The following is a 16,260-nucleotide window of genomic DNA, read 5'->3' as shown; positions in this document are numbered from 1 at the left end:
TGCATTTCTGGGCTATTTGTGGGGCATAGGAAGTTGTTCTTTTTCTCAAAATATAGTCCGGCCCTCCACAATGTCTGAGGGACGTGGACCGGCCCCTTGCTGAAAAAGTTTGCTGACCCCTGATCCACATCCTCCTAGCTATGGGGGCCAAGATGCTGGTCCATCTCTCCCTCCACAGTAAAAGTGGAACTGGAGGAGTCCAAATACCTGGCTTACATTTTGCTTGCATCAGGCTACCGACCCAATCAACAACACCAAAAACCTTCACTTGCCAACAGGAAAAGGATATTCAAAAAGGTGGCTCTGTTTGTTCTGTAGCAGCAAATTTACATTGGCCTATTTAGAAATTCTTGTAGCTGGTTGCTGTAATCTTGGTATTTATTGTTTTCCTTGTTCTCCACCCCCCGCCCCAAATACCTTATGTGAAATCTTGCCTGGAGAACTTAAACACTTGCCACTTGGGTAGTATTTGGGTTTGTCCCAAATAAAAGTTTTGCTGAACTGAGGATTCTGACATTTGTACTGTGTATTTCCCTGTTTAGGGAAGTTCTTAATGTCTGATGTTTTATTGTGTTTTTAATATTCTGTTGAGAGCCGCTCAGAGTGGCTGGGGAAACCCAGTCAGTTGGGTGGGGTATAAATAATAAATTATTATTATATAATGTTATTATTATTTTATAATTGCTTCTTTCAAAATTTTGTTGGCATGGATGGCCCTTGCAAGGGCCTAAAACATGATGCTTCGATTAAGAGGATCAACAACGTTTTAATTCTATCAGTGTTGGATTGTCTTTTAATGATTGTGGTTCTCTCCCCCTCCCCCCCCCCCATGTTTTCAGCTGTCCTTATTTTTATCTGTAACCTTTTGTTGGCTTCTCTCGGTGCTGCACAGGCTGGGGCAACCCTTCCCAGGCCAGTTTGGACAGTGTGGCATCTTCCAAGGATGGGGAATTGCTTATAACACAAGCATCTGTCAGAAGAGAAAGAGTGCACATTTCTGGAGCCTCAAGATGCAAGGATTCCCAGCCCAGACTGCAAACCCATTACCATGGGGGGGTGGGGGGGAGTGATGCTAAATTGTAGCTCATATAGATGTATGTAGGTGCCTCCTGTCCAGCTCTTGTGAGATGTGCTGTTCTGCAGAATGGAGAAAGATTGTGCAGTTAAATGAGGACCTGAAGCTTGAGATACAGAGAGATTTGTGCTTGCCTATGAGACTTGCTTTCTCAAGAACAAACAACCCCTGAGTTCCTTGTGCATAATAGAGTGCATGGAGGAACCATCAGTGAAAGGCTGGTGAAATTGATCCTATGGGCACAGTAGAAGACAGGGCTGCCGCTTTACAGGCCCAAAATATAGAGGTCTACTTGACACCCACGCTGCCATGGCATGCTGTAAATGCAGTTCACAGCTGTTTCTGATGAGCATTCTCAGAATTTTCCTCCCAAAAGGTTCATGTGTGTTCTTACTAACAAAAATCAGCAACGTGTGTTATGGTTTTTTGGGCAACGCCAATAACTGGCAGAATCCGAAAGAAGTTTCAGTAAGTGAAAATGTTGTTGGAGACTCACGATTTCATTATATCAGTGACCTGGAACATATTCCTACCCGGAGTCTATTCTGGGGTGGCCTCAGGGTATACGAGAAACCTGGCAAGTGGCTTTCTTATATATTACGAGCTAATAAAACACTTCTCAGATTGTATCATTGTAATCACAGCATTATTTTAGACTACTTTTCTCCCACTTAGCGGCCTGCAAAGCAACTTACAATAAAGAAACACAAACAATACTAAAAAAAAGAGATATAGATATATAAATAAATCAGTTTAATAAAATCATAATAAAACAAAAGACATAGTTTATATGAATTAAATAGGGAACAACAGAGTTTTTCCTACACAGGCATTTAAATCTCCGGCCAAAATTATAAGACAAGTGAAAAAGGCATTCAGTCAAAAAAAACAAGTCTGTTCTTGGGATCCCCAGCGTAGCTCCAAGGGCACTACAAGACCCATTAAGACCCCCCTGCCCCTACCAATTTTTAACAACGAACTAGGGTCTTTTGGTTTAGGGGAGGGTTGGCTGATACATGCTGCCTGCTTTTTAATGTTTTTTATTTGTTTTGCCGGATGTAGGTGTTTTAGGGTTGGGGGGAGGTTCTGGGCATTCCCAGTTTTACTTCTGTGAAGTGGGTTCAGTGGAGCATAAAAAAATTTTGGACTTGTATAATGATACTTCAGTTACTTTTTCTGAATCCTATTCCCTGGTTTAGGATTCACATTTTCCTTCCTTTTCATCCTTATCTCCCTCTTCCCTCCTTGTTCATTCCCCTTGAATGAGTGCAATCCAAACTCCTCAGACCCCTTCTACAAGTTCCTAGATGCGTTTCAAATGCATGGGTCAGACTAGAAACAGGGATGATGAAAGTCGAAGCTCATATTAGTCTAACATCAATATATAAGTGGCTAACTCTGAAACTGCTCCCCCGAGGAATAGCCCCATTGATTCTGAGCGACCAGTTTCAGTCTGGCTGAAGTTTAAGCAGTCTTAAACACTCCTCAGAAACTGGGCCTTGCTCCCCAAACCCTCATAACTATTGGCCTGGGCCAAGCTAGATCCATGGTTAGGCAAAGAATCATGGACATAGAGAGACAACAGGACTGTACAAGGGTCCCCAATTATAAAATCATAGAAAACGGGAGATACGTAGCCACTCCAGCAACATATCTCTATTGCATCACATCCAGAAACGCAAGAAGGGCTTTCACTCTTGCTAGAAGCTCAGCATTGCCTTCACCTGTTCTGGAAGGCTCCTATAGAAGAGTCCCATATGCACAGAGACTTTGCGCCTGCCCATTAGGGGAAATAGAAAGCCCCAAACATATATTTTTTAGATGTCCTTTTTCTGCTGAGATTCGTAGAGACACCATTGACCTTTTGCTGAAGAGGCTCGCCGATCTTTCAGACAAGTCAAAACTTAATTCTCTCCTCTTAGGCAAAGATCACAAGACGACCTGGCTGGTAGCCAGATTCTGCGCTCAGATCTGTAGGCACAGATCATCCTCTAGAATAATATAGCTTACAAGGGAAAAGCTGAAGCTGCCCTTTGGGGCGCCTCAGGGTCAGTTTTTATGGTAGCCCAAATCTCTGTTGCACATGTGTATGTATATATCTCAATTTTAACTCATGAGCTATTGCTGCAATCTGCTCTAATTGTATATTTTATCTTTATGAATGCTGTTTTTATTGTTTTTATTTATTATAAATTATCTATCTATCAACATCTCATCCTTCAAAGAGAACAGGGGATGGTTGTGTTAACGTCTTTATGGTGATTCATGTATAAATAATGCTGCGTTGTGTGTTGGGAGAAGCTTTCTGAAAACACAGTGTGTGTGTGTGTTTATATATATGAAAAAGCAACAGAAGATGGCAAATAAGTCTTTTGCACAACTGGCAACAACCTAAAGAGGCATATCCTATGTGGAGTATGGCTTCCTACTGTGGAGGAAACTTCTAATGATCTGCTTTAAATTATTCTGAAGATGACCAGCCTGCATTTCAATATGTTGGAATAGGTGAACTCTGCATTGCCCTAGTGTAGGGTTTGCGGACACAAAAATTGTTGAGCTTTTTTTGGTTGCCATATTTCAAGAGGTAAACATGCAGAACATGTATATATATATTAAAACCCAAAATCCCGAACAATTGCTTTAAAATGTATAATTCCCCCTGGATGGGCATGTAGGACCCCAAAAAGAGGATATTTCTTTGAAATCCTGGATATATGGCAACCCTATGCCTAGTGCCACACCTGCATGGCCGAAGGGTTGCTCTCTTCCAGTAGGTGAGGTGGTGGCTGTGATGATCTCAAAACCCTGAGGTTGTCAGTTTGGCGCATTAGTAGCACAATGGTCAGTTATGGGCAGCTGCAGAGATTCTACGGGGAGGAGAGCTGTATGAATGGCAACGAACCACACGGCACGATGAGCATGTTATGTGGGGCCAGCTTGCTTCTGAGGGCAAAAATACTGATTTTGACAAGCACAGAATCTCCCTTCTTCTCTGAGCCATCCTTCACTTTCCTCATTGCAATTTGTTGGCATGGATTTGTCCATTGTACAGGAACATGCCCGCATGTTGCCAGTCCTCTATGCCAACTTCTCCACAAGAGGCTGTGTGTCTGTTCACCTCCCTCCCTTTTAACTCTTGCAAGTCTGGTTCTGGTCCTGAAAACCAGGCCAAATCTGCAGCAGCTCCTCCGGCCCGTAGTGATGCACCACCACCACCTTGGAGAACTTGCACTTCTCATACTTGACTTTGTACACGTTGAAGAGACCTCCAGGGCTGTTTGTCACACTGATGCCCAGCTCATACAGGCAGATTCCCATGAAGACATCTTCATTGTTAATGACCCTGATGGTCTTTGCTACCTGATAGATCTTCTTGGCCAGATCCCCAGAGAACACATACCCTGGGCCTGCGCAGAAGGGCGGGTAGGTCTCATTGGGGTACACCTCCCGTGGTACATACCACTTGTAGGCCTTTTCACGCACTGGCTTTGAATTCCTGTAGATGTGACCTGTCATGTAGTTCTTCTTGGGTGGCAGGTGAGGCTGCAGCAGCTGGGACACCATGTAGTTCACATTGAGAAAGATGTCACTGTCTGCCTTCACCACGTAGGTGGCATTGGGGCAGAACTTGCTTATCCACTCCATGCCCATCAGAGTCTTCAGGGTAAGGTTGTTGTAGGTATCCAGGAAGTCCTGCTGAATAATATCTTTGTGGATGGAACTCTCCTCTTCCAAAAGGTCCTGGAGCAAGTATCCAAATTTTGGGTGGACACCCATCAGAAAGAGACGAAGAATGGAAACGCCAGGCACTGAGCTCTCATTGCCCCATGTCTGCCGGATGGCCTGCCTCGTGGCAAAATCCTGGGGCTCAGTTATCACCAGCAGGATCAAGAAAGGGCTCCTCTCCCGGCATTTCTTTGGCTCATTGAGAAGGAAACTATAATCAGTGGAATAGACAACCTCCAAGGGATGCCGCTTGGCCACTGGTGGTGGTGGTGAAATAAGACCAGAGGGCTTGGTCTCCTTTGTCCTCTCCAGTGCAGATTCCCATTCAAATACCATGGCACTTTTACGATCGCCTGCAAAATTTGGGCTGCCCTTGAGCTTGATGTCGGGCGGCGAGGAAATCATCTCAAGAGACTCCCATTTGTTCTTCGCAACAATTAGGAAAAGTAAAATAGAGCAGAAGAGGACCACAGTGGGCAAATTCTGCAGCTTGGTCATGAGCATCTTCCTGGCACCTTCACCTGCAGACTATGTGGGTGGGGGAGAGATCCTGGCCAGCTCTGTCCCGTTTCGAAAGGCAACCTGCAAAAGAGAAGCCCAGTGAAAGGGAGATGAATTCTGTTCTGTGTGTGTGTGTGTGCGTGCACACAAGGGGAGCTTTGGGGATCAGGCTGGACGCACATAGAATCAGTCTGCCAACTGTCGACACACTCAAGACCTGCTAATAACACCTGCCTTCTTGCCCTTGCAATCTGTTTCTGGAAGGAAAATATGCACTCTCGGGGATTGGCATTATTCACTCAACCCATCTATTTACAGATCCATTGGAATCCGAATGAAGTGTTATATGAGTTTATGGGTGTCAGACTCCTGAATTCCTGGATCCAGTAAATGTTAAACTATAAGCCAGACCAGCTTCCTGATGAGGTAATCACCTGGGTGATGAGCCATTAAAGGAAAAGAAAGGGAAGGGGCTCTGTCCGAGACAGCAAAAGGGTGGGGCCCCTCCCCCAGCCTCCCCCAGCTAGAAAGACAGAGTTAACGTTTTGGGGACTGTGGTGTGAACTAGAGGAAAAGCTGCAGGCTGGAAAGGCACAGAGGCAGAACATGATGTTTGATTTCTGCTGGGATCCACAGCTGTGGGTACGGGAGAAACAATAACTTATTGAGGTGATTATGCTGGGACCCTCTCCATCATAGGCTCAGGTTGTATATATGTATGTGTCAATTAACCAAATAAAGACCACGCAGTCTCCACTGTGCCTCACTTCCAAAAGGAAACACAAACTCTGGGTAAAGGGCCCAGCTGGGTGTGTGCCAGGGTGTCTGGTAAGCTGAAAAGCTTGCACTGATGGAACAATTGCCATTGTGCTACATGGAATTCCTCCCTGTATTTCCAAATTAGGCCAAATTATTATTACTATTACTATTACTATTACTATTATTATTCCTGTACAATTGTTATCCTGACATACACCTTCTTGGTGGGAAAAGGACCATTCTTAATTTTACTCGCACTGGCAAATCCTGAAAGTGTATTAACATAGTGGTTCTACCATCCTTGTGCTGGTGGAGCCCCTATGTTGGTGGCTCAAAGGGGTGGAGGGGGAGACATGGTGGAGTTGGCGCAAAGCTCAGTCATGGAGTTACACTTGCTCAGAGCTTTCTCCCTCCCCCTGCCTTGTTGGCATAAAGCTGCAAAAGGTCGGGTACCCGTTAGAACATTCACTTTAAAATCAATGGGCTGCTCTCCTCTCCATCTCAGGACAGGAGTCCAAATAGCAATAGATCAATCAACACCTCCCTTTCCCTTTTCTTTTTCGTTAATATCCACCCTGAAGAGAAGAATTCTGATGAGCTTAGAAGCTTGCTCATTACTTTCAATCCATCTTAATAAAGGAGCTATGCTGCTGTCGCTCTTTGGGTTTTATCTTGTGGGCCGCCATGGACCAATAGGTGTGTGTGTGTTGCTTTCAGATTCACAGTGATTAATATGTTCCCTTCTCTAGTTCTGTTATTCATGTTACAGTGGTACCTCGCAAGACGAAATTAATTCGTTCTGTGAGTTTTTTCGTCTTGCGAATTTTTTGTCTTGCGAAGCACGGATTCCCTGGGTATTAGCGGTTTTAAGAAAAAGGAAACAAACTCGCAAGACGTTTTCGTCTTGCGAAGCAAGCCCATAGGGAAATTCGTCTTGCGAAGCAACTCAAAAAACGAAAAACTATTTCGTCTTGCGAGTTTTTCGTCTTACGAGGCATTCGTCTTGCGAGGTACCACTGTATTTGTTTAAAAGGTTGGTTTTTTTGCAGCTCGATAAACTGGAGACTCTTCTCTTGCTTCAAGAACTTGTTAACCCTATTGTTAAATATAGTTTTTGATAAACTACTTATAGGTCTTAATTACTTGCGAGCGTTTTGCTGAGATTCTTTGCTGCCCTTGCCCTTCTCCAGACTTCATTCTTGGCTCCAGTACAGATTGAGCTGACTTGCCTGTTCTGCTTCTCCACCAGAAGAAGCAACAGCTTTCTGCTGAATATGGAGAAATGGTCCAGGCACACCTGCGCTTTCTTTCGGGCGGTTTGGGCGGTTTTTCTTTCTTGCAATTTTGCCAAAAAGCTCAAAAAAAACTTCCCCTCAACAAAAACTCAACAACTTTTCCCTCCCCCCAAAATTCAACAACTGTCCCCCCGCCCCCAAAGCCACTTCAGCAACTTTTATGTCCTGATTTTCACTGTTTGAAATATGGCAACCTTAGACTAGGTCTCCTCCAGAGACAGTATAAAAACACAAGGGGCTGCCATATGAGAGACAGAGTGCTCAGCCCCCAGCAGCCCCCAGCTCACTCACCTGCATACACCTCCTCGTCACCTTTGGTGACCAAGCAAATGGTTAAATAAATACAAGCCTGCTGTATGAAACACCTTTGCCATCATCTATTTCAAGGAAATCTCATTCAGTGCTCCAGGTATTTGTTCTCTCCCTCCATGAGGGACCTCTTAGTGGTGCCTTTCTACCCCTCTCCCATTCTCTTCTCTCAGGTGAGCACTTACCTGCCTGAGGTGCTGTTCACTCAAGGTCACCAGCTGCCTTTGACAGAATACTCCAGCTGCATGTCAGCTGCAGTTTACCTTTCCCCGGGGAGGGTGTGGCACAAGAGGAAGGGACAACGCCTACGTCATCCAGCTAAAACAGAAGGGAGGGAGCAGGGACTCTGCTTCCAGGAGAGTCTTTTTTCCAGGACCATTGAAGCACCTGGAAGGACTCAACATCTGCATGCCAATCCCATGCTGAATCACACACACACACCCCAGAAAAGAAGAACATGCCCCTCAGAACCCAAAGCCAAGCACAAGAACAAGATGAAAGGGATACATTTATTTTATATAAATGTATTTTATATAAATGATTATTTTATATAAATTATATACATGTGCCAATGGGTATTATCATAATGCATACCCTCCGTCATTTCTCCAAATAGGGATGCCCTGTTCATTTATTATTATTATTATTATTATTATTATTATTATTATTATTATTACTACTACTATTCTATTTATACCCTGCTCTGGGTGGTTTCCAACATATAATAATAAAACATTAAACATTAAAAAACTTCCTACTTCCAGGTCTCTGCAACATGGCAGGCGGACCGTGAATCTGACAGCTATGTCAGATTTGGCTTTGTGGAGTGAAGGGGAAGAGTGCGAGGGTGATGCGCCTCCCCCCAAAAACCCATGAGGAGCATTGGGATGTCCCGGGGTCCTGCGGCTCACTGATGGCGCTGCAGCGAAAGGAACTGTTAAGTTGTGGGTGAGCATATCAGACAACACAGCGATTCTTCAAACAGCTCTTGTTTATTCACAGGCCAGAACAGAACTGAACTGAAAGGTTCAGTCAGCCTGCTTATACAGAGCTCCAGTACAACGTAACTGTAACAATTTTCTAAAACTATCCAATCACTGAACGTCACTTTCGATCCCTTATTTGCATAACTATCTACAGTATCCCCCTGCTGGCCAAGGGTGAGAACTTCAGTACATAACAGGAACAGAGTGGGGGGGAGCCAAAGGTGCTGGTGAGCTCGGCACCAGCGCAGCTCCACAGAAGCAAAGCCTCTGATCCAGTCACGAGTGGTTACCTTTCCAGCATACTGTGCCAATTGGAAGGTGAGGAAATATTAAGGAATTAATTAATTTGGCTTATTTCGGCAAGAAAATGGGAGTGAAAAAAAGGAAGTCTGCTCCCATTACTGGTGCTATAGGCACAAAATATATGTGTGGATGAAATTTACTTTGGAAGAGAAGTTAACTAATGAACAATTAGGATTAAAAGACTGCACCCAGCTTCCGTTTATGACAATCTCAAGTTTTTTTAAAATAATGATGTTGACCTGAACTCTAGTTGAACTTGGACATAGCTCACGGTGAGATTGAACTTGACTTAAAATGGAGGTTAAACCTGAGAAGATTATAAGGTTAAGAGTAGTTTAAATCTCCCTTTTGTGGAAAAAGACTGGACTGACTCTCTGGAAACTATCTCACTTCTGTGAAAGAGTTTCAGGATCTATTTGACTGTTGAAGACACTCAACTTAATGTGTGGCAACCATGCTCAGGGAAAATATATATTTCTTTGCCTTATTGCCTTATTACTGTGCTACATGTGTCCTGTTGCTAAGAAAGCATGTTGCTATGTGCCTTTTCGCTATGCGTCTTAAGAAAATACAATTACTGCTGTGTTTGCATTCTGAGGTTGGAAATGGCAGAAGAAAAAATCTCATTGTTAAAGCAAACCAGCCAGGCCACAATGCAAGAGAATATAAGATATGAATTGTATGATTTGTTGTTAGATTTTAAAAGAGAACTGTTTGATCAGTTGAAGGAAGATGTTAACAAAGCAGCTCTTAAAATTCGGGAAAATACTAATTTTCGGGAATACTAATTTTCGGGCTCTTAAAATTCGGGAAAATACAGAAGCTGTGGGACAATTAATAGAAGCGAATGCACAAAATACCAAGGCAGGAAGGGTAGAGGGGCGAAGCTTGAGGAAAATACAAGGGAAGGTAAGAGTGGTCCAAAATAAAAATGGTACCTCATGTGAAATGATCTGGGAGGCTCCTGAATGTGATAGAGAAGAAACAGGAAGGAAGGGCAAAAAGGATAAAAGGTTTATGTCGTTGCAATGTAAAATAATTAAGTAGGCCTGGAAAAAGATATATAAAGATTGGAAAGGAATGTGGAAAATGATTGTTGTTAAAAAACCCCTGAAGTTATGATATTGAGATGTACAGGTTTTGATGGACTTATTCAACGAAAGTCTTTGTTCCTGTACTTAAACGTGGACGCCAGGTCAAGACCAGCCAGTTCCTACAGGAAGAAGCCTCGGCCTAAGAAGATAAAGAAGATTGGCAAAATAAACTACTGAACTACGCAGGACAAATCAGTTAACTTGAAACCCTAGAAAGAAAAGAAGACTTTGAATTAAAAGTGTGTGTGGGGGGAATGTTTAATGCATATTTTTTAAGCTTGGTGTATAGATTTTTGGAGGGACGCGGGTGGTGCTGTGGGTTAAACCACAGAGCCTAGGACTTGCTGATTAGAAGGTTTGCAGTTCTAATCCCCGCGACGGGGTGAGCTCCCGTTGCTCAGTCCCTGCTCCTGCCAACCTAGCAGTTCGAAAGCACGTCAAAGTGCAAGTAGATAAATAGGTACTGCTCTGGTGGGAAGGTAAACGGCGTTTCCGTGCGCTGCTCTGGTTTGCCAGAAGCGGCTCAGTCATGCTGGCCACATGACCCGGAAGCTGTACCCCGGCTCCCTCGGCCAATAAAGCGAGATGAGCGCCGCAACCCAAGTCGGCCATGACTGGACCTAATGGTCAGGGGTCCCTTTACCTTTACCTATAGATTTTTACGTTAGCATAACTTCTAAAAGTCACTTGTAAGAAGATGAAGAAGGTTTAAAATTGGATTATTAAGAATATAAGGTTTTTAAGGACGTGCATGAATGAGTACTAAACAATGGAAGCGAGAGGGGGAGTAAAGGGAAGTCAGGCAAAATTATGGTTTAAAAATCTGTTTATTGTTATTTTTATTTTTGCTGTTATTTTTGGAAAATTAATAAAATGTTACCCCCACCAAAAAAACTTTCCTATACTGGGCTGCCTTCAGATGTCTTCTAAAGGTTGTCAGTTACAGTGGTACCTTGGTTTTTGAGTGTCTCGGAAGCAGAACGTTTCAGTTTTCGAACGCCGAAAACTCAGAAGTAAATGCTTCCGTTTTCGAACGCGCCTCGGAAGTTAAACGGCTTCCACTGTGTTTTTAAAATTTTCTCCATTGACTTTGCAGACTGCAAAGTCTGCAACCTTTGTGCCTCAGTTGTCAAATGTTTCGGAAGTTGAACGGTCTTCCGAAATGGATTGCGTTCAACAACTGAACTACCACTGTACTTATCTCCTTGGCTCAAGGGTCGCATAACTCCATACCCTCCAACATTTCTCTGATGAAAATAGGGATGTCTTAAGGAAAAGCGGGAGATTACAGGATCAAATCAGATGGCTTCTGTAAATCCGGGACTGTGCCTGGAAAATATAGACTTGGCTGAGGGTCTGCATAATGCTGTATCCCACAGCAATCATAATATGAAATATACATTCCAAACAAGTTGTGCTTGAAAAGACCAGGATAGGTAACAGAACTGGAGGTGCCCATTACGCAGCAGCAAAACAAATATGACGTTATCCAAGCAATGAAAATTTCCCATGAAAATCAAGGGGCTTTTCTGCCTGAAGCAAAGGGCAAGAAGATGCCATCTTCCACTTCATGTATAAAAGCTCAGCAAACCACTGAATCTGATTTACACATCCTCCATTGCACCTTGAGGTCAGTGGCCTAGTTTAGTGGGTGCAGGACAGGCTGCCCAGCCTACGAACACAGAGAACTTTCTCCACTGACAGACCCTTCATATTTCCCGCCTGAGGCAGCTGCCTCACTCTTTCCTCATGGCAGGGCCAGCCTTACTCTTGAGTCAGATGTTCAAAATACAACAAAGGGATAAATAAGCCCACCCATTTATTCCCTCCCCCCAGTAGATTTTATTAAAGCTTAAACGAACATATACAAATGTTAATCTCAACTGCAAAATAACTTTTTACAATGCAAAAAAGCATGAAAAACCCTAATCTAAACAAAAACAAAAGTAAAGGAAGAAGAAAGAAAGAAAAAAGAGAGAGTGTGTGAAGGGGAGGGATTCTGATTCTTCATCTGTCAGGTATATACGGTATATATATAAAATATTCAAAACATGCGCTCCAAGGTAACCCCCAACTATTCCACTTATAAAACAATATTTTATTTGGTCCAGAAACCCAGATATCACAAATTCAAGCCTACCAACTTCCGGCTAGAATAATGTGGAACTTTACTTCATAAGCTATCCATTCTTAAGGAAATCAGCCCTGAGTGCTCACTGGAAGGACAGATCGTGAAGCTGAGGCTCCAATATTTTGGCCACCTCATGAGAAGAGAAGACTCCCTGGAAAAGACCCTGATGTTGGGAAAGATGGAGGGCACAAGGAGAAGGGGACGACAGAGGACAAGATGGTTGGACAGTGTTCTCGAAGCTACCAGCGTGAGTTTGACCAAACTGCGGGAGGCAGTGGAAGACAGGAGTGCCTGGTGTGCTCTGGTCCATGGGGTCACGAAGAGTCGGACACGACTAAACAAAAAATTACTTCATAAGAAGTTCGTTGTAAACCAAATCCCTCCCCCCTCATTTAGGGCTTATTCTGGCTTGAAATGCACTGGGGCTCATCCATCACACACCCCAGGCCTATTTTGCACACCTTTCTCAATTATTTTTTGAATCCGTACTTGTCTGCAAAACACTGCAGCATTCTTAGAGTCCTTTGGAGGGTATTCCTCTAAGTGCTCTGGCACCTCAGAGGTCACTTGGTAAAAATGGGTTGGATGCAGTGGCGTAGCATGGGGGGTGCAGGGGGGGCTGGTCGCACCGGGCGCAACATCTGGGGGTTAGGGTTAGGGGCGCAAATCCACGGGTTAGGGGGCGCAAATCCACGGGTTAGGGGGCGCAAATTACTTGCCTTGCCCCGGGTGCTGACAACCCACGCTACGCCACTGGTTGGATGAGGGTTCAGCTGGAACCAACCCTACCTTGAAGCACACTAAAATTCAATTAAGCACAACTTTCTGGAACAAAGAGCTGCCCAGCTTTTAAATATTGAGGATGAGAGTCTGTATCAAGTGGAGAAACTGGAGCATCACCTGAGTTTCTCAAACTCTCCAAGTGGCCCTATGTTCCAGGGACATCCCTGATTTAGAGAAGCCATACTGGTTTCTGATTTCATCCCAGAATGTCCTGCTTTTCCTTAGGATGTCCCTATTTTCAGTGTAGAAATGTTGAAGGGGATGGAGTTATCTGACCACGGAGCCATCTGAAGGCATTTCTGTATAGGGAAGCTTTTTTGTGGGGTATAAATAGTAAAATAATCGTTATGGAATGGGACGTCCCTATTTTCATCAGAGAAATGTTGGAGGGTATGGTTTCTGCCAGTTTTCAACCTCTAGTCACCCCCACAAGTGTTAGGGTACACTTTCTATGTGGCTTGGCTGAAAGAATAAAGATGCTAATGTGAGATGAAGTAAGATGTGATTCATTTAAACATATACCGTATTTTCCGCTCTATAAGACGCACCACACCACAAGACACACCTAGTTTTTGGAGGAGGAAAACAAGAAAAAAAATATTCCGAATCTCAGAAGCCAGAACAGCAAGAAGGATCATCCGCTGCACAGTGAAAGCAGCAATCCCTCTTGCTGTTCTGGCTTCTGGGATAGCTGCGCAGCCTGCATTCGCTCCATAAGACGCACACACATTTCCCCTTACTTTTTAGGAGGGAAAAAGTGAGTTTTATAGAGCAAAAAATACGGTAATTCTCCTGGACCTGAACACATTTGTTTACCAATGTGAGGTTTATTATGCAGACACCACATTCAAGGCAATAAAAATATAATAAAACAATTGTTGCTTCCTGTACTTGCCCTAATTGGCAGGCTATATTTGTCCACAGAATACCTTTAATGCAAAAGGAAGCAATTCCGAGTCCTGCCTCATAATGGGGTGAGAGTTCCATAGTTTGAAGTGAAGAAGTACTTTCTTTTATCTGTCCTAAATCTTCCAACCTTCAGCTTCACTGAACGTCCACAAGTTCAAGTGTTATTAGAGAGGGAGAAAAGGCTTTCTGAATCTGCTTTCTCTATGCTATGCATAATGCTGGAAGGAGCAGGTCTACAGCTTGAGGGTACTTCTGAATTGGACCCTGTCACTCAGGAACAATCACAATTGGTAAAACTTGGAATAAAAAGGAAGAAACCTTGCAAGAATTGACATCTTCACTGTGGTGATGCATCCAAGGCATGAGAGATTTAGATTCCCCCTAGTTTAGTGGTGGACATGTGAAAAGATGAAAAAAAAATGGGATATGATTTATAACAAATTGAAAAAATTATTTAAATATAACTTCCCAAAAAAACGAGAAGCTTTTCTGCTGGGGATGACAGGTGATGAATTAAGAAAGGCAAATCATAGACTATTTATGTATGCTATGACTACTGCCAGAATCTTAGTAGCCCAAAAATGGAAATACCAACACTAATGGAGTGGCAGACAAAAATGGTTGAATATGTAGAATTAGCAAAACTGACCCACAGGATCCGTAACCAGAGGAAACAAAGTTCAAAAAGGAATGGAGTAAATCTGTTGAATATATAGGTAATAACTGTAGAAGTTTAAAGACTGTAGCAGGATTAAAATAAGTCTTGTAGAATGTAATTAAAAATCTGTGAAAGAGAAAATTAAATACGAAACCCGGATGAAGGGAGGGAGGGAAGTCCGCGTGGAATAGAGCGTGTAGTAAATAAGTAGAAATATGATTGTTTGAACTTTAGAGTATTTATTTTGTTTGTATATGTTATAGAAAATTCAATAAAAAGGATTTTTTAAAAAAAGATTCCCCCTAGTTTTCATTTTCTGTTTGCTCTGCCAGAGCAAGAGAGCAAAATTTATTTTCTTTACAGATACATGATACTTCAGTTATCAAAGGGAAACATTGAAGCTAGCTAAGTTGCAAATCAGATTTTGCTTCATTAGTCTAATTCTCCCCAAACTTCAGGCATCATTTCCTCTGGGGTGGACAAGAAAAGCACAATTTCATGTGGGAACAAAGTGATTGTGTGGACTTTAACCTTGTATATCAACACTCCAAAACTTTACATTGTGTTTTATTGATGCTGTTTAGGGTTCGATGGGAAGAGCAAATAATAGTGGATAAACAATAAAACAGTAGCCGGGCGATGTTGCTCCGGCCTCATGAGGAGCCTCTTCAGTGGGGCTGGTGAGTGTGGGCCTCACCCCCTAGGCCACATGGACAGGGCCTTGCAGGGAACGGCCTCCACGCCTCACAACCAGGCGATGTTCCTCCGGCCTCATGAGGGCAGCCTTGTTTAGGGAAGTTTTTCATGCCTGTTGTTTTAATATATTTTTAACCTTCTGTTGGAAGCAGCTCAGAGTGACTTGGGCAACTCAGCCAGATGGGTGGGGTAGAAATAAGTAAATAAATAAATTCTACCCAGCCAGATGGTCAGGGTAGAAATAATAAATTATTATTATTATTATTATTATTATTAGCCTCTGCAATAGGGCTGGTGAGTTTGGGCCTCGCCCCCTAGGCCAAGTAGAAAGGGCCTTGCAGGGAGCGGCCTTCATGTCTCACAGCCAGGCGATAGTTAAACGTTCGGAAAAAGTCAGAAGCCCAAGACAGTATAAGTTCCTTAACAACGTTTATTCAACGTGGTCAGTGACAATGGCTCACTCATAGGAAAACAAAACCCAAATGCACAGGACTACACAATAAAAGCCCCCACATGAACTGACCGTTGACAGTTGACAGTTGAAAGTGCATACGCTTACTTGCCATTAGAACGTTCGTCTACCAACGCTTATACGATCGGTTAGAACGAACCTTGTAACATTAAAAGCGTTAATCTAAATACATAACACTCCTCCTCCAAACTTCCTAACGAAAGGAACAAACATAGTCATCAAGGTGTGCCGGCCTTTTCCGCTCCCGCTGGGACCGTCGCAGTTCCTGTGCCTGAGTGGGTGACCCAGGAGGTTGCTCTGGTACCCGTGGTCTGAGTGGGGCGGTCAGCTCCGAAGGGGTCACTGCCAATGGATAAATGTTCGGAAAAAGTCAGAAGCCCAAGGCAGTATAAGTTCCTCAACTACGTTTATTCAACCTTGTCAGTGATAATGACTCACTCATAGGAAAACAAAACCCAAACTCACAGGGCTACACAATAAAAGCCCCAACATGAACTGACAGTTGAAAGTGCATGCGCTTACTTGCCATTAGAACGTTCGTCTACAATGCGCCTTGTAACATA

At 43.4% G+C, this 16,260-nt stretch overlaps 2 protein-coding genes across 2 annotated transcripts in view; one reads left to right on the top strand and one right to left on the bottom strand.

Annotated features, from left to right (window-relative positions):
- Positions 1-16,260, top strand: part of LOC310752780 (beta-1,3-galactosyltransferase 1-like) — a 48,710-nt gene that overhangs the window by 20,474 nt on the left and 11,976 nt on the right. The window lies entirely within an intron of this gene.
- Positions 1,814-7,912, bottom strand: LOC310752785 (beta-1,3-galactosyltransferase 2-like). The gene is made up of 2 exons (XM_083593793.1): positions 7,851-7,912; positions 1,814-5,383 (listed from the first exon to the last, which is right to left on the bottom strand). The coding sequence occupies exon 2, from the start codon at positions 5,303-5,305 to the stop codon at positions 4,205-4,207; it is 1,101 nt and encodes a 366-aa protein (XP_083449919.1). The 5' UTR covers positions 5,306-5,383; positions 7,851-7,912; the 3' UTR covers positions 1,814-4,204.

Source organism: Podarcis filfolensis (genome assembly GCF_964270895.1).
Source record: "Podarcis filfolensis genome assembly, chromosome: 17".
NCBI lineage: Eukaryota > Metazoa > Chordata > Lepidosauria > Squamata > Lacertidae > Podarcis > Podarcis filfolensis.
Note: the sequence above shows the minus strand (reverse complement) of the source record. Positions and strands in the feature narration are given on the sequence as shown.

Excerpts from the sequence above, each read along its gene's own strand:
- LOC310752785 (XM_083593793.1), bottom strand. The coding sequence starts at position 5,305 with ATGCTCATGACCAAGCTGCAGAATTTGCCCACTGTGGTCCTCTTCTGC.